Source organism: Typopeltis vanoorti, chromosome 9 (genome assembly GCF_054136105.1).
Source record: "Typopeltis vanoorti isolate ZY-2024b chromosome 9, IOZ_Tvanoo_1.0, whole genome shotgun sequence".
Lineage (NCBI taxonomy): Eukaryota > Metazoa > Arthropoda > Arachnida > Uropygi > Thelyphonidae > Typopeltis > Typopeltis vanoorti.
Window position 1 is genome coordinate 48114489 of NC_143557.1, and position 20026 is coordinate 48134514.

Consider the following 20026-nt stretch of genomic DNA (forward strand, 5'->3'; position numbering starts at 1 on the left):
TGTATCTTAACATTAAACTTTTCTTTCTCGGTATAGAGTCATTTAAATTCATTTTTATATGCATTTTCTACCGAGTAAATTATGATCAATAATATATATATATATTTTTTTTTTCCTGATTATATAAACCATTGCTATTGTTTTCATATTATGGAGACAGACATTATTCCACCATTGTGTAAATGTTTAATTTTTCTAGCACTTTAAAGGAACAATGGGTCAAAGCTAAGTATGAAAGAAAGGAATTTATTGATGTTGAAAAACAGCTGTATTTAAGTGGAACTAAAGAGGGTTGGCTGTGGAAGAAAGGTCGAGATGATGAACGATTTTATATGCGTAAATTTATACTCACTGAATTGGAGAATAGTCTGAAGTATTATATAAAAGAGGTATGTCATTTTTATAGTTATGCACATGTCATCTTATAGAAAATTTTATGCATAAGATTTGTTTTAAATGCTTATAGCTAAAATAGGAAGTTTTTGGTCTAAGGAAGATTGCATGCATGCACTATGTGTGTACGCATGTGTTGAATGTCCTCTTATAACAGAAATTACTGTATTATTAGTTACATAATAAACACCTGTCAGTTGGTGTGCATTCTGAGAAATGTGATAATTTAGTTGTATAAGATCTGAGGAATTAGGTTTCAATCATTCATGCAATAGTAGTCAGAGACATTTGTGAGCTAGCTGATTTTGCAAACTGATTCAGCAGTTATTATTTTGCCTTCTTTAGAGAAGAAACTATCATACATTTTAAAAGTATGATTCTGATGATGTTTCTAATATCAACTACTGTATGATATTTGGCTAAAAGTGGTTCAGCAATCTCTCATGCATGGAATATATTTAAAAAAAAAAATAAACTGCATTTAAGTAATTTATTTATTATAAATTATCTCATAAAATAGTTATAAATGAGAGAGGAGAAGACAGGACTGTACAAAAAGAACAGTGGAGAGGCAGCTTTTTTTCTTGTAGTGTTGAGCAATTTGATTGCATTTCAAATCACAGTTACAAATGAAATCACAATATGAAATCAATTGTAATTTCATATGGTATGATATTCTCTATGGTATGGAACAGACTGTGTGTGTCCCATACCATAGAGAATTCTTATTATTATTGAATAATAATAAATAGCATTCAGAGAGGCAAGGCCACATTGAGGGAGGACCAATTTCAGATCACATAGTTTCCAAATACTTATATTTTTAAATTATATATTTAGTTTAATCCTTTATCCAAGTGTAAGCAAACAAAGTTTGCGCCTGAAGTATCTTCAGGACTGGGGCAACTCGTGGCAAAGGTGGACTGAGTTCTGATCACTTTCCTTAGTATCCCATAATGCAAAGCACATCTCCTTGTGGACATATATAATGCTATGCATTATGATATGTCCACAAGGAGATGTTTCAGACCAGTTTCGACCTTTATTGAGGTATCTTCAGTGGGAGCCACACCCAGAGGTGATACCAAGGTTGAAGCAATGCAGAAGTTATATTTCCATATGCCAGTTGCCAAAAGGTATCACACCTTATTATTAAATTACTCTGGATTAGAGAAAGATGTTTGAGGTGTTTTTCACTTGGTTAGACTATAAATTATATATTTAGTTTAATCCCTTATCCAAGTGTAAGCAAACAAAGTTTGCGCCTAAGTATCTTCGGGACTGGACTGCCACGAGTTGCCCAGTCCCGAAGATACTTCAGGTGCAAACTTTGTTTGCTTACACTTGGATAAAGGATTAAACTAAATATATAATTTATAGTCTAACCAATTGGAAAAAACTGCCAAAATCCTACTTATTTTTTTCTTTGAAAACATACTCCAGATATCTGCTGGTAGCCAATTCTGTTCACCATATTCCATGAGAAAAACTTCAATAGTTGCTAAACACATTCTTACAGCTTTTAGGAATGACTCTAAATGCTTCCTCCACTTGCCATGAGTTTGTAAAATCTCACTTGTGCCTATATTGTAAGGGGGATCTTAGAATATTCTTGGAATGCCACATTCCTTCAGTCTGTCCTCATTTTCATAGTTTCATCGGCCACATATCTTGGTTTCCTCTACGTGATCTTTTCGCTTATCTCCTCTGAACCCACATGACCAGGGCTTGAAAAATGCACTGATCTGCTCATCCTTAATGAGTGAGAAATTTTAGTTGACAAGTAAAAAAAAATGTTTTGATTTAATTATCAGTTTTAATTACTTAAAGCATCTCCATAGCACAATTGGAAGAAAAACAAGATCTTATCCCCTTCTGTTAGAAATGACTTGAGTTTATTTCTCATTGTTTTACAGAGAAATTTGTAGGCTTTTCAATTGAAGGCGAGTTAGCCGATCTCATATAGAGTTAGCAGAGTTTTTTTTCCTCCTAGAAACTAACTCATGTTTTTCATATTGCATGCAGACAAAGAACATGTGCAATTTACAGACAAAAAATACTGTTAATGGTGAGCAGTAGATAGCAACGTGTAAATTTGAGGATTAAGTAGTGGGGGAGGATGGTGAGTTATATGTAGTGGAGAAGTGTGCCTCCCACAATGAGTCCTTGGACTCCCTAGAAGTCTCACATAATGATAGTAAGAGTTATGCTGAACCTGTTTCATGTCGGTTTTTTTTACTATGCTTTCCTTTACAAAAGCATTTGTAATAACTACTGAAGAATGCTAGTTATTACAAATGCTTTTATTGATTATCACCGATTTTACATAATGGAATACGACTATAATGAGAGGATGGGATATATATGCATCATTTTTTTAAGAGAGAGAGCTCAGCACATATTCATTCAGGTTGAAGACAGCAGTAACTAGCTTACTTATTTCTTACCCAGTGATAAGAAATAATATGCCTAATTTGACCATTAATACTGGATATTAAAAACTGAGAAAGAAGTATTTATTTTCCAAAAACATTTCTTTATATTGACTCTAACCTAAATTTTTTCATTTGTTTTCTGAGTTGCTGCAGTGTCATATGACATCATTAGCAACAATGTTTCGGAGCTTATCAGAATTCAGATACACACTAATGTGTATATGGAGATCTAAAGGTTTTATTTTAGTGAGAGTTTTTATGATACTGAATGTTTTCAAAGTTTATAATGGCAAAGAAGAAATTTATTGCTTTTTTTTTTTTCAGTAAATTTCCACAATGCCAAAAAATTGGCATTTTGAGAACAGTAATGAAATTCTTATCCAAGCATTCTTGAAATGGGGTAAAATCGGTAACATATGAAAAGATATATCAAGTGAAGATCCCAACTGATTTTCGTGATATCCCCTTCACAATAGATATGAAGATGTCCATACCAGATTTTGTCAATATCGGTAAAACTCGAGTTATGATGAACTATCCTGGAGTACAGAGTCAGTGCCTTCATTGTAGTTCCTATGATCACTTGAGCAGCAACTGCCCCAAAGCTAAATGTTTCAACTGTATGGAGATCGAACATATTGCTAATCAGTGTCTCAAACCCCATCATAAATGCAAAAGTTTTGAAATTCGTGTTACTACTTGTCCTTTCAGAACTTTTGCCGAAAGAGTGGGAGCACAGTACAGTCAGTTAGAACAGCATATATATATATATATTAGGGTTACCAAGTAATTTTATAAACTTGGTTATTTTACTCCTAATCCCAAGTAAGCAAACAGTTAAGTTTGCACCTGAATGTAGTTCAAGTCTAAAGATGGTGCAACAACAGGGCAACTCATTGTAAAGGTGGGTAAAGCTCTGATCACTATTCTTAGTATTTTCAATAATATAAAGCACATCTCACTAAGAGATGTATACTGCAATACATTATGGGTGGGGTCACTACCCAGACCGGTTTCAACCTTTTTTGAGGTCTCCTCAGTGAGTAGCTAGACCCTAAATACCCAAGTTTTAGTAATACAGAGCCTTATCAACTTTATCTATACAAGTTGCTACAAGGTGTTTGCTTACTTGGGATTAGGAGTAAAATAACCAAGTTTATAAAATTACTTTTTAACCCTAATATACATTATTCCCAAGGTAAAAAAACTTTTATATATATATATATATATATATTGGAGAAGCATAAAGAAGAGTTCCCGGATCTTCCATTTCAGTATAGTAAAGATGTTGCTTTCAAACAAGCTATACTTGATGAAATCAAACAAAGTGTACCACAAAATCAGCCAGAAATTAGTCCCCAAAATTCAGAACTGCAGGAGCCACTTTCCCAGTCAAATATATCGAACAACATTAGTTGAAATTACCAATAATGAACCTAATATAACAACTGAACAGGTACAAGACAAAATGCAAAAATGAAACTGAGAAACCAGAGAATAAACAGAAAAGCAAGTTAGACATTTGAAAGAACTCAATATGCAGACAACGTCATCAAAAAGAAAAGATGAATTAATGAAAAAAATTAAAAGCATACTGAAAAAAGAACTAAATCTAAAAGAAGAAATTATAAAAAATGATAAAGATGGAGAAAGTTGTGGATAGTCAAATGAAGACTCCTTAGGCTCAGAAGAGTTCGTGGACTATGAGGAACCATCTCATGCTAATAAAGGGAAAGCAAGACATACAATTAAAGAAAAAATAGTAAAGTTAATTGTTTCAAAGTTTTCTCATTATGATTATCATCTACATGAAAAAAAAAACTAGCCTCCAAATCAAGAATGATAGGCATGAAATTGAAATAATGGAAAGCAACTGTAAAAAAAAACAAACTGGAAAACAATTTACAAGGAGCAGGCTACACAATTGTTCCATTACAGATTGAAGACCTCATCAGGTTCTTCCAACATCTAGAATTTAAAGACTTACCAGTAACATTTCACTAAACATATCATTTCCTTTCTGCATTGCCTCATTAAATGTACAAGGATTCCCCAGGCAAGTTAAACAAGAAGCTATATGGAAACTTATGCTATGCCATGATATCAGGTTTTTGTGTTTCCAAGAAACATATTCTGCAGATATAAAGGTGTGAAAACTTTAACAGATCCACTTCTTTCTTATTGGAACTTTTGGAAGATTTAGCAGAGCTGGAGTAGGAGTTCTTGTTCTGCCCCCCCCTCTCCCCTCATTGGGTCATTTTGTAATATCCAAAGGGATGCAGAAGGGAAAACAAGAGAATCTTGACAATACACTGGAAATACTATGGATGCATAATAATGTTTATAAATGTTTATTCTCCATCCAGTGGAAAACAGTTAGATGAAAATTCTTCCAGGAATTGCAGCCATATTTATATGGTGCCCACTACATGATAGCAGCTGGAGACTGGAATCATACTGAAAACTCCATATTAGACGAAATAGGGGGACACCCCAGGAGTGGAAAAGTAGAATATGCACAGTTAAAAATATGTCTCGACAATGCTCAACTAGTAGATATATGGAGGATCCTAATTTCCAGAGTATTGTTCGTTTACATGTAAGCCTGTACAAATTTATATATTTTCTTCCCTTATAAATAGGATAATTAAGATGAAACATGTTGACATCAAGATATGAGATCATAATCCAGTTCTGGACCATGGAGACTTCCACCAAATTTTCTGTTGATCTTTTCAACCAAATTCCAGATCCTCTGTTCGAACTGTAATAATGTTACCCGGAAATGGTATATGCGGTTAAAATTCAAAGTAGTAGTAGAAACGGAATATGATTAGAATGAAAGAGACAGGCTTCCTCAAAAGAAAAAAGTTGAAAGGCCTATTTAAAGAGAGAGAAGCTGGGTTACAGCACATCTACGCAGTAGTATAGAATGCAGTAACGTCATTATAAACATTAACATAGAGATATAAATGGAAAGCCAGAAAAAAGTAGAAGCAAGTAATTTTAAAATAAGAATACAGCAGCACTTAGGAGATAGCCCTTCAGCTGGATTCTTCAATAGACAATTCTTTCTTTTCTTTCGTGCTTACACGGTAATCAGAATACATTATGAAAATTATGGATACAACTACCGTGTTAGAGTAAAACTTTAGTTTAATATAAACCAAAATATTCACTTCACGTTTCGGCCTTCACATTAAGGTCATCTTCTGGAGTATACGTATATATATACAAAGAAACAAGCTGCACTACAATCTACAAGACAGGCTAAAGTTACTGATCAACCATTAAAACTATTTGCCTGACCTCATGTGTTAACTACCCTAATCTTAATAATAATGGGGGCTTAAAAATCCCAAGAATTTGGAATGCACACATTCAGCCCACTTAGTTTCCAGCAAACCCTGACTTTAGGACTCTAAGCAGTTTTCATCCTTTATTGGCTACTATCCATACCAGTTGCAATTTATATGTATAAGTAATTTTATTTTCTGTTTATTTATTTATCTATTATTTTCTGTATGAACCTGTTACTCTCCAGGTTAATTAAATTTGTAACCTAATAGATAATAATAATAACAGGGCTCTAGCTTTGATGCAGTGAGGTTTTTTTTGTTTTTAACACCAGAGGTCAGGCAAATAGTTTTAATGGTTAGTCAGTAACTTGAGCATACCATGTAGATTGTAGTGAAGCTTGTTTCTTTTTATATATACATATACTCCAGAAGATGACTTTAATGTGAAGGTCGAAACATCAAGTGTACATTTTGGTTTATATTAAACTAAAGTTTTACTCTAACACGGTAGTTTTATCCATAATTTTCATAATGTATCAATAGACAATTCATAACATTCTGCGAAGAAAGGACTATCACTCAAATCTGTGTTGTTGGGAAGTCATGTCCACCACTCAACACATCCTTGACTCCTTTCAAAAACACTATAAAAATTAGTTTTAAGACAATAGTAATGTCGTAAATTATAACTCTTGGAACATTAATTTCTTTCCTGTTCATATCCAAGATGGGTTTGACAGCCCCATTACAGCATCTGAAGTTACCACAGCCTATAAAGAATGCCATGCAAGAAAATCCACAGGACCTGATGGTCTAGGGATAGAACTTTACTGTGAGGCCTGGGATTTTATTCTTCCCATTCTAGATATACTGTTTAATTCTTTCTGTTGTCTGTACACATAACTAGTGTTAGATCCTGAATGGAGAGCTTTACAAGTAATTTCTTTATTCAGGATTTAACATGATAAATACTACTAATTAAGGAGATATCTGCACATCAGCTAATAATTATGAAGTATTAATTTATGTTATGTAATAATGTGTAGTCCATGTGTGCCATATAGTGAGAGTTATTCCTGCATAACTAAAATGAGAAGCAGAGAATTTTGTGTCAAAATAGTAAGAATTGTGTAAGGGAATTGCTAAGTTATTTGTAATTCCCATTAAGCTGTCTAGTACATTACGAAATTCTGAGAAAAATTATAAGTAGTAATCCGGAATAATCGCGTATAATCTGTACGAGTCGAGCATAGCGATGGAGGCAATACCTATGCGGAAAATGACATCAGAACGGCTACCTGGAATAATGTAACCTAACAATTAGGGAGAGTGTAGGATCACCCATGGGGCATGAATGGTGGGGTTCGTGGGTGAAAACCGCATCGAATAGAGGGTGCCCGTAAAGGGTGAATAAAAGATGAAACGCGCCATTTTAGAGGGCTTCTTCAGTTCCTGGATTCGAGTTTTAGGAGGATTGTCGGGGGATTAGTGAGAGAGCGGTGGGTCAACTATGGTGATGATGGACGGTGGGTTCTTTTCTTGAGAATGCTTGAAGATTTCCAAGCAGAGCTGATCGCGATATGACGGCCTATGCGGAATCGAGCCTTAGCAGAATGTCCATTGGGAGAAAGTTTCCTGTGGAGCAGTAGACAGCACGCCACAGTCGGAAACGATTAAAAGAAAAGCGTAGTGCATCACCAGGTGAAAATATGGCCGATGAATATACAGTAAGGTAATCCAGATCTACATAAGATGGCAGCATGAAATCTGAAAAGATCCAGTAATGTAAAGATTTTCATTCTAAGCGAATTTAACATAGAATGTTAAATTCTATGTTAAATTTGCATATACATAACCAACGTCTAAGTCTTGCCACGAGAAAGGTAATGAAAATAGCAAGGAAAGAGGCAAATATGGATATCAGAATAAATGGGGGAAAATTGAATCAAGTAAAGACATTTAAATATCTAGGAAGTGTTATTAGCAGTGATGGAAGATGTAAAAGTGACATAAAAGCAAGAATAGCGATGGGAAGAGATGTCTTTAATAGAAAATGGAATTTATTCAGAAGTAAAATGGATAGAAACCTAAGGCTAATAAAATGTTATGTGTGGATTGTTTCCCCTCTATGCAGCTGAAACTTGGACATTGAAGAAAGAAGAAATTAAGATTTTGGAAAGCTTTGAGATATGGATTTGGAGAAGGATGGAAAAAATCAAATGGACAGATAAAATAACTAATGAAGAGGTCTTAAAAAAAGCAGAAGAAGAAAGGGAAACTGGATCGGACATATTCTGAGAGGGAATGGAATCATCAGCAATGCCATCGAAGGAAAAACTGATGGAAAAAGACCCAGAGGAAGAGTAAGGAAAACAATGCTAGATGACATGCTGAATGGAGACGAGCACACAACCTTGAAAGAGAAGGCCCAGAACAGAAGAGAGTGGAAGAAAAGTTTTTGCTTCTTCTTGAGTATTCTGCTCAGTTGCAGAATACTCAAGAAGAAGATACTGAAAGGAGGATATTTTGAATCCACCCATACTGTAATACCAAATGTAGAAAAAATTGCCAGAACTAATGAAAACATAGCTTTCTCATAAACTCTCTGGTAAATTTTCAAAATGTTCAAGTAAGTTTTTGCACATTTGGCTATGATATACAAATGAATCCATAATATTCTTCATTATCTTATTTATTCCAAATCAAAGTCTTTTTGCTCTACACTTTAATATTCGATTATGCACCTACCGAGAGTTCACTTATGTGAAGAATTTAACATTTTGACATAGGATTGCTTTGGTGTATTTAACAGAGGTTTGCTCTTGGCTGATGTGCAGAGTTCACATCCATTAAATAGTGCAAGCCAAGGCTTCTCAGAAAATTATGTTCTCATAAGCTCTCTGGTAAATTTTTGAAACTTTCAGTTTCTTTATGTATGTAGCTATAAAATATGGTTGGATCCATAACATTCTCCATTTCAAAACAAATTCTTGCTAAATTATGCTAAATTTTTCAGCATTCTCAGAGAAGCCTATTTCTGGTTTCTTCATAAATATTTTTCCCATCTGAAAAAAAACTCTTCTTTCTAGGAATAAGCTAATAGCCAGAGCAAAAAAAAAAAAAAAAAAAAATTCTCTGAGAAATTGTACTGTGAAATAAGTTTATTCATTGTTGTTGTATGCCATCCATTTGTTTTGGACTCTTGATGATCTTGTGGACAAAGGCGCTCCATCTCACTTGGCCCCTTGTTCTTTCTTTCAGCAATTATAAGTTCAAGTTGGTAAGTTCTTTCATGCTGTCCATCTGACTCTTTTCCAGTCTTCCTCTCATAAATAACATAACTGCCTTTCCCAATAATTCATCTGCTCACATAATATGTCCAAAGCACATCAACACAAAATACTTCTTGGAGGTGATGATCGCCTCCAAAGAGCATTCTGTCTTTACACACTCTCTCTAACACCTTCTTATTGGTGTCATTCTGGAATGGTCCTCCATGCCCATAATTCAAATAAATCACTTCACTTTCTGTCTTTCTTCTTAATAATCCAGCTTTCACATCCATACATCACTACTGGAAATACTATTGCTTTCACAATTCTAACTTTCGTGGCATTACTCACAGCTCCATCTTTCATAATTTGTGTCAGGCATAACATAGCTTTTTCCCCTATGACTATCCTTCTTTTAATTTCATATTTATATTTCTGATTTTGGACCCCAGGAATCATAACTTTCAATTATGTATATTTTATCTCCATCTATTATAAATTCATTTAAATTGCCAGAAGCTATCACTTTTGTTTTGCCGATGTTTAAATCAAGCCTGGCTTTGTTACTTTTCCTCTTAACCAATAGAATCAACCACTCTAGATCTTCCTTTGTTTCTGCTATAAGGGTTGTATGATCTGCATATCTTAAATTACTTATTTTTCTGCCACCAATCTTAATTCCAGCTTGGTCTTTTGTCTAAGTTAGCCATTCTCATAATATATTCATTATAAATATTAAAAAGATAGGGGAGAGTATACAACTCTGCTGATCTCATTACAATCCACAGTCTGTTGTGATCCATATAATCAAAAGCTTTCTTATCATCAATAAAACAGATGAAATTCTGAAATTCTCTTGTTCTTTCCATAATCCATATCATGTTTGCTATCTGGTCTCTGGTTCCTCTACTCCCCTAATCTCTATTTTCATATGGCTCCAGCCTTTGTTGGATCACTTTTGAATAACCTGACTTGCATGTGAAATTAAAACGGTGATTTTATAATTCTCTCAATCTCTGAGATTTGATTTTTTGGAATTGGGATGAATACTGATGTTTTTCTGTTTATAGACCAGTTTATTTTTTCCAAACCTGTTGACAAATTTCAGCCACTATATTCACTACTTCATTCCCAGCTGCTTGATCAATAATTCCACCGGACACTCCATCAGCTCCAGGAACTTTTCCTTTTGGCAGCTCTTCCATTGCTGATATCACCTCACTTTTCACTATCATGGGTTCCTCAATAAATTCCTTTCAATTTCTCCTTCAATATTATTATCTTTCTTGTACAAATCCTCTACATACTCTGTCCATCTTTTTTTTTTCACTGCTTCTTCTTCCATCAATCATTTTCTAGAATTACTTTTTACAACTCCTAATCTAGGGATAAACTTCCTGTAACTTAATTTATCTTTCTAAATATATCTCTTGTTCTACTCATAATATTGCTTTTTTCAGTTTCCTTGCACATTTTGTTTAGATGTTTTTCCCTTATCTTTCCTAGCCTGTCTCTGGAAATCTACACTCAGTTGTCTAACCCTCTTTTTGTTTCTCCGAAGTTTCATTTTGCTTCTTTCCTCTGCTATTTGAATAGCTTCTTCTGACAGCCATTTACACTCTTTCTTGTTGCTTTATTTAGAATCTTCTTTGCCACTTCTATTACTGTGCATTTTGTGTCTTCCCACAGTTCTTCTAATTCTCTTCTTGTCCTCTCCAGTCTTTTTAATTAAATAACAAATTATATGATAACCACAGCAATTAACTTTAATGAAATGAAAGTACAGATATTTCATACTGAAAATAACAGTACATCATCAGTGTAGAAACAAGCAATCAAAGTAACTGGATTACAAAGTACGTCCAGCAGTCAGTGGTTTACCAATTAAAAACTGTTGCCGCGTGCTAGAAATTAATATTAATAATTATTACACTTAAATAATATTAAATATTATTAAAAACTTTTTTTTTTTTTTGATGGTTACATAAGATAAGAATCTCCCAAACTTTTGGGAGAGAGAGAGAGAGAGACTATCATTCCGATTCAGATTTGCCCGATGTAAAAGGGCTTCACAACTTTCTTTGAAAAGACATTCATATTTAAACCTGCATCTATAGAGAAGACGAGCTTTAACCCACTGGATATTGTTTAGTGTCAATACTATGTTGTGCCAGACCAGACTTTTGAGGTTTAATGTATTCGATATATTATTGATGTTCTTTAATTCTTTTTTCTACAGAACGGCCTGTTTGTCCAAAGTATGTTAGATTACGTTCACACGGTATCATGGACAGACAGAAAGAACTGTGGACATCCACCTCAGCGAACATAAACTTTACATCTGGCACTGTCGTTATGGCAAATTGGGTCTAGCAGACCATGCCTTAGATATCCCTGCACACAGGATCAATTGGAAAAAAAAACAAAAGTGCTACACAGAAGGCATTAAAAGTCAGAGAGAGAGAGAGATTGTTTTTGGAATCAACAAAAACATACTTTAAATCTCAACAAGTATGGCTGTATAAATTTACCAAAAATTTGGGAGACAGTCATCTTAAGACATAATTAATACTTGCTTTCTCTCTCTCTCTCTCAGTTTATTTATTTATTTTTATTTTTATTATTTTTTTATTTTTTGTATTTATTTTTTATTGTTATTTATTTCTTTTTTTTTCAACGTAGATGGTGCTTAATTAGGATTTTAGTGTGTGTTGTTTATTGCAATTGTTTACACTAGTCCCATTGTTATACCAGATTGTTGTTGTTTTGCATATTGTGACAAACCATTTTTGTGCTCTGAAGATGTTGGATATAATACCAGCAAATAAGTTAATATATAGTAATTATTTTTTTATCAGTCTGTGTTCTCATCAATACTGTTAAAAATAAAGTAACTCTCTCTGTATTGTTGAGAGTGGGGGGGGGGTGATGATGGGAAAGTTTATGAATGCATCTGCCTGTGTGAGTGGGTTTCCCATATACTGAAAAGGACAGGCTACCTATCAGCATACCAATAGGTATGCTGATAACCAAGGTGTCTAGAAAGTCCAGACTATTGTTAGTTTCCTTTTCCATTGTAAATTGGATTCTAGGGTGCAGACTATTTAAGTAACAGAAAAATGTATCTAATGTGTCTGGGCCATGAGACTAAATAGAAAAGACATCTATATATCTTAACCTAAAAAATGTTTGAGAGGGACTGAGTCAAGCTTGTTTTTGAAAATCTTCATTAAAAAATTTAAAAATATAATTGTTAATGATACTGATATCTCAGTGAGCTTTGACATCATCTCATTGTTCACTAGCATTGCCTTAAATGACACCTTGTTGTTTAAAAAAAAAAAAAAAATACCCTTGATATCATTGACCTCTTTTCTTTTGCTATCCCTTCTAGTTATTTTTCTTGGAAGGACAAAATTTTATAAACAGACAGATGTTACCTCTATGGGATCTCCCCTTCTCAGCTCCACTTGCCAATTTTTTGTGGAAGATTTTGAAAAACAACCCCTTGACTCAGCCTCTCTTAAACCTTCTATCTGGTTAAGATTTAAGATATTTAGATGATGTCATTTCTATTTGGTCTCATGGTCCAGAGACATTAGACACTTTTCTTTGTCACCTCAATAGTTTTCATACTAGAATGCAATTTACAGTGGGAAAGGAGACTAATAATAGTCTAGACTTCTTGAACACTTTGGTCACCCAAGGTTCAAGAGTTATCTGCCTGTGTGAATATATCTGCATACCTAATGGTAACCTGTCCTTTTCAGTATATCAGAAACCCACTCACATAAGCAGATACATTCACAAACTTGCCCATCACCTCTCCCCCCCATCACCATTATGGTGTCATAAAAATACTAACTCATAGAACTTATAGTCTTTGTTCCAATGAGACCTCTCTTGCAACCGAACTCAGTAATGTACACCACACTTTTCTATCTAATATCTACAATTCTCACAATATCAAAAAAATTATTAATTCATCCCCCACTCCACGACCTTCTCTTCAGGAAGATTTTGGTAACGCTATCCCCATCCCCTGTTTCTGAGGCACATCAGAAAAAATATCCAGAATCTTAAAGAAATGCAATCTTTTTTACAATTTTTAGTCCCACTTAAAATTAACTACCCTTATCTGCTCCATTAAATACAAACTCTCTTCCCTCTCAGTTCCAGGTATATTATAGAGGTCCTTGTTCCTGTAGGTTGGCCTACTATGGACAGACAGGAAGATCAGTGACCATCCGAATGGAAGAACATAAAAAATACATCTGCATTCATGACTGTGGTCAATCTGGACTTGTAGACCATGCTTTGGATACAGCTCACAGAATCAACTGGAAAAAAGACCATCATGCTTTATCACAGTAAATTTAGAAAAAAAATACTGTTTTTAGAATATGGGAAACACTAATACTTCAAGATCCTTGTTTACATACTAGGCCACTGACAGGTGTCCATAGAGGGTGCCCCACCTAGTTAGGATTCTAGTCTTTCATCAACATGTTTCAATTAGTTTTGTGCTGCCTTTATTTGTATGTGTGTGTGTGTATTATAAGTCTCATTTTGTACTTCCTGATGATATCTCTGTAACTAAGATGAATACTGGAAGCATTAAATACTATATTTAATCATTTCCTAGTGCTGTTTCATGCATTAAACTTTTATCATGAGTTTTACTCAGCACTTAAGCCTTACATTGTTAACTTCATTTTATAATTTTTTATTGAATCTATTTTTCAAAAAAAAGTTATTTTGTTTATATTTAGCAGCACAAAGAACCAAAAGCAGTGATTCGGCTTTCAGATTTAAATGCCACCTTCTGTCCTGACAAGATTGGAAATTTGAATGGACTGCAGCTGTCATTTGTTAAGGATGGTTCTACTCGTAATATTTTTTTGTACTCAGAAGATGGCCAGGTAAAATATAGTTGAAATCTTGCATTAACTTTTATTGCATAAAAAAATTTTATGTAATTTTTTTATATAAATTGCATATATTTTTATCATACTACATAAATTTCCATCAAAAGAATCTTTAAATTTAATTTTAAAAAGTTTATAAAGGATTCAGCAAACAATAATTATTGTTTTCTTGGATATCTCCATTAAGTCAAATATTCTTACTTAGATCCATACTAATCATTACTTATACAGTACCTATCATTCTGGTGCTTAAACTCGTTCACCTTCAAAGCACTCATATCCCCCTCTAGCAACGCATTCCACACATTCACCATCCTGCAAGCAATAAATCCAGTCTTACACACCCTTGCTAATCACACTCTTGCATGCTTTCCACAGGTAAACCCATGTTTTCCACTTTTCTGCCTGTTAACTAGCCTTTGTAATCCACAGACTCTTCAATTCCTCCTCATAGAGAACATTCCATGGTGTTTTCACGGTTGTGGTTGTGTGTCTCTGCATCCATAAGTGAGAGATGAATTTCATCCCCTAGAGTGAAACTATCACCCTGCTTATTAGAGATGAATTGGCTTTAAAAAGTTTCATGTTTGGTCTAGAGCAGGATTACCAGAAAAATACATACATGTTTGTTTGTGTATGTAAATCAGTAAAAATAGAAAAAGCAAATCCTTAGCCCACAGTATAAAAGTACTATAGGATTACAAATAAGCCTTTCAAGAGTGGAAACCACATATAAAAATAAAATAAATAAAACAAACTCTCTACCATCTCCTTTTCTCCCAAGAAATCCAGGTATATGTGCAGCAATACAAATAAAACGAGAATAAAAAAGATGACATAGAACAGGAGTCAAACTTTAAGAAGAATCAAATCAGATAAAATCATGAGTGAAAACTTCCTGGTATCCATTTTGAACAAGATTCTTCTGAATTCTTTCTGGAAAAAAGTCAGTGGAATTCAATCATTGAATGTTGTGTGTTTAGAAATGGCAAATGGTTAGCTAACATTGTCTATGCAAAAATTTGAATAAAATTAAGAAGCCATGAGATTGTCTTGTTCTCTGAGTGATACAGTCATCAATACCATCAGACAAAAGAGCAGGAAGCAGAGTTGAACAAAAGTTATCACAGAGAGCTTTGGGAGGATACTAGAAAATATGACTGCCATTTTGGAAAATACAAGTTTACTGCTTTTAGCTCTTTCAAAATCAATTTTAATGTGTCGATAGTTGGCTTACAGCTGTCTCACACTTTGCTATAGATGAAAAAGAAAGTGGAGATTTTCACAAAAGTTGATTTCAGTATGCTCAGCTGCTCTCTTGTATGACTTTGGCACACCTCTTTCAAGGTTTAGATGAGGAGCAAGAATTTAAAGTATAATGGATAGTGAACATTTCCATACCAATAAGAATTCCTAACATGATAAATTCACTGCAAATGTTTAGATAAGAAGATTGAAAAAAAAAAAAGGGAAATGAGACATAGAAGATCATGGATTATCCGACCTGGAATTTTAAGACCAGAAAGCACATGGATGATGGCTGAATCAGTGTTGCTGCAGGGAGTAAAGAAATTAGCATTAGGTTGGTGTGAATTATTTAGAGAGGAAGAGGTCAAGAATTTTTGTAGAATGCTTAGGGTTACCTCATGGTTACCTTATTCTGGTAGGAATGTGAACAATTTGTCTAAGATCTTTGGTGATAGAAATTGTCTTAGCATCTCTACCTGTTTGATTAGAATAGTTAGAAAAAGAAAGCCAGTATGAGGTTGTGAAGATTAAAATCTCTAAAGAAGATCAGCTCACTATTAGTAGAGTTGCTTAAGGGTCAAAGCTGTATAACCGAGAGGAGACCTCCACATAGCCTTTAAAGGAATGCGGAGAACCAACCAGGGCTTCTGACCTAATGTCCAATCCTCACCTTCTCGTGGTGCACCCTGTTGGGTATCTACTTTGATACTGAACGAACGAGGATGGGCTGGCAATTTGGGATTTAGCCGACCAAATTGTATTCTTATTGGTTAAACCAAAATAAAAAATGATGGTACAACATGACAAAATTTCATGCCGGCTGGGGCGTCGCCCGGTTAAACAAGGCCCCCGTTGTTTTCGCCAGGGAACCAGGGCGAACAGCGAAAAGTCAGCTACTGGAACAAATCTGAAAACAAACCCCAACTCAACATCACTAGAGTTAAAGATCGGTACTATCAACGTAAGAAGCCTGAATGGCAAAGAAATGGAGCTAGCTGAGGAATTAGATAAGTACCAGATCGACATAATAGGGGTGACTGAAACAAAAAAGACCAAAACTGGTGAGATCTTTCTGAGCAATAAATACAAAACGTTATATTCAGGCAATGACAATCAAGGAAAAGAAGGAGTAGCCATAGTATTCAACACAAAATACGAGGCTAATCTTCTTGAATGGCAGTCAGTCTCAAGTAGAGTAATGTGGGCAAATATGAGAATGGGGAACTGGACAATGAGACTTATTTGTGCCTATGGTCCCACAGAAGGTTCTACTAAGTTAGAAGTGGAGGAATTTTTTGACGCTTTAGAAAAAGCAATTGACACAATGAAAAAGGAAAAGTTGGTCCTTGTTAGAGTAATGTGGGCAAATATGAGAATGGGGAACTGGACAATGAGACTTATTTGTGCCTATGGTCCCACAGAAGGTTCTACTAAGTTAGAAGTGGAGGAATTTTTTGACGCTTTAGAAAAAGCAATTGACACAATGAAAAAGGAAAAGTTGGTCCTTGTTGGGGATCTAAATAGCAGAGTAGGAAATGATTGTGAGACATACAAAAATATTTTGGGAAAATTTGGAGAAAAGAGCAAAGCTAATAATAATGGCAAATATCTGTTGGATTTCTGCTCAGGACATGGACTGTTTATTACTAACACCATGTTCCAACATAAAAATGTGCACAAATTCACATGGAGAGAAGAGGCTAGGAATAAGAAAAGTCTCATTGACTATGTTATTGTTGATAGTGATGTTTTCTCCCTGGTGCAGGACACCAGAGTGTACAGAGGATTTGAAATTGGAAGTGATCACTATTTAGTGTTGAGCAGGATAAAATTGAATTTCATATTGAAAAGAATAACATGTAAGAAAGTTCTAAAGCGAATAAAAGTTGAGCAGCTCTCAGATGTGAACTGTAGACTAAAATACAGGAAGGTTATTGAAAAGAAAATGAAAGAGTTTGAGAACAGGAATCAAACCTTGGAGATTCAGTGGCAAACTCTGAAGAAAACATTGATTGATTCTGCCAGAGAGGCATGTGGTGAGGTTGTGTGCAAGGATAAAAAAAATCAGAACTCCCTGGTGGACACAGGAAGTTAAAGAGGCAGTGAAGGAAAAGAAGAAAGCATATCAAAAGTTCCTGGCAAATAAGTCAGCTTTTACTCTTACAGAATACAGAAACAAATGTAAGAAAGCTAAACAATGTGTAAAACTAGCTAAACAAAAGTCATGGGAGGACTTTGGCAAGAATATAGAAAATAAATATCAAGAAGTGGCAAAATATTCTGGAGGTTGTTGAAGAAGCTTAGGAATGGAGGAAAGAGTGCTGTAAAAGGAGTTAGAGATGATAAAGGTGACATGAATACAGGAGAAAAAGATATCCTTGAAGTATGGAGTAATTACTTTGAAAAACTGCTAAATGAAACAAGCAGTGATGACAGCACAGTGATAAAAAACACTGACCAGGTATGCAGTCAGGAATACATATCCATACTTGAAGTAGAAAAAGCCATCAAAGGCTTGAAATGTGGAAAGGCAGCAGGAGTAGATGATATTCGACCAGAAATGCTGAAGTATGGTGGTATAAAAGTCTTACAGTGGCTGCACTGCATAGTTCAGAAAGCCTGGACAGAGGGACGAATTCCCGATGATTGGAGTAGAGCTCTCGTAGTACCCATATATAAAAAGGGAAATAAAACTGAATGTGAGAATTACAGAGGTATTTCCCTAGTGAGTGTTCCTGGCAAGATCTATGCAAGTATACTTGAGAAACGGTTGAGAAGAATTGTGGAAGAAAAGCTTGGTGAAGAAGAAGCTGGATTCAGGCCAAATAGAGGCTGTCAGGATCAGATCTTCACTTTACGACAAATAGTCGAGAAAGCATGGAAATACAACAAAGATCTGTATTTAAGTTTTGTCGATTTGGAAAAGGCATATGACAAGGTGCCAAGAGAGAAGCTATTCAATACGCTGCAGTTATATGGTGTCAATGGGGCATTATATCAAGCAATACTTAGTCTTTATTTGAGTTGTAAGTCAGCAGTTAGAATTGAAGGAAGTACAGGAAGATGGTTTAATGTTAAATCTGGTGTGAGACAAGGATGTACATTATCCCCCCTGTTATTCATTATCTATATGGATCACATTATGAAGGAATGTGGTATTAAACCTGATATCAAAATTGGAGATGTTAATGTCAGCTCTTTGCTTTATGCGGATGATGTTATACTTCTAAATAAATCCGCTACAAGTCTGCAAGATTCTCTGACTAAATTGAATAGCTGTTGTAATAGATATGGTATGACGGTCAGCAATAAAAAGACAAAGACAATGAAAATAGGCAGAATCATTGAAAATGTCAACTGTGTTGTGAATGGAGAACCTGTGGAACAAGTAAAACATTTCAGCTACTTAGGCACGATTTTTACTGAAGATGGTAAATTAAATATAGAAATAGACAACATAGCAAAACTGGTATGGTTGGAAGTCAATTGAATAAATTCATATGGAATAAGAAAGAAATTAGTCGGAACACTAAATTAGCTGTATATAAGACAGTGTTCAAACCAGTTTTAACTTATGGATCTGAGAGCTGGGTCAGAAGTAAAACACTTGACCAAAGACTAGAGACTGCAGATATGAGAGTCCTGAGAAAGATTAGAGGCGTGAACAGATGGCATCAATGGCAATATCATATTAAAAATGAGGATATTAGGAGGAAAGAACTTGACATTGTCAGCATCCAGGAATGCGTTAGCAGAGCTAATCTCAGGTAGTATGGTCACTTAAATAGAATGGGAGAGGAAAGATTAGCAAAACAAATGTTCTCTGCCAGGTTGGCAGGAAAACGACCCAGAGGAAGACCAAGATATAGGTGGATTGATACGGTACAAAGTGCCTTAGACGATAGAAATATACGATCTGATAATGTTGAAGTCTTGACAAGTAACAGACTGATTTGAAGGAAAATTGAAGATAGGAAGTTAGTAATGATGTAATTTTTTCATGTAGTACCGTCATATCCTGTACACCCCTTGAGGGTACATGGCAGGAATTTGATGATGATGATAGTAGAGTTGCACTGAAGAAAACATGTTCTTACCAGTCACCGAGCTTCTTGTTTATATTTATTTCTTTATTTATATTTCCCTTTTTTTTTTCTAAAAGTAATATTCCTAGTATTCTCTAGGAATATTATTTTATTATTTATATTATATTATTATTATTATTTACTACAATACCAACACTATGCTGCTTCTACTACTACTCCCCCCCCCCCATACCATACTGCACAGCAAAAGAACCTGTTTCAAAATAATTGATAAGGGAAATTTATTCTAAGAGTTTTCAAAGATTATACTGTTTTTTTACACCAAGAATGAATTCCTTTCAGCTTTCAGAGTTTATTTCTAATGAAGCACTTAGTAATCCTTTGATTATTATTATTATTGTACGG

General features: G+C 34.6%; 1 protein-coding gene across 1 annotated transcript in view; it reads left to right on the forward strand.

Moving 5' to 3' along the window:
• LOC150103020 (arf-GAP with dual PH domain-containing protein 1-like) overlaps window positions 1-20026 on the forward strand; it is a 132426-nt gene that overhangs the window by 48345 nt on the left and 64055 nt on the right. The window contains exons 3-4 of the mRNA XM_090398053.1: window positions 200-389; window positions 14172-14321. Of these exons, the coding sequence (XP_090254179.1) occupies window positions 200-389; window positions 14172-14321 (340 nt within the window). The remainder of the gene's footprint in view (window positions 1-199; window positions 390-14171; window positions 14322-20026) is intronic.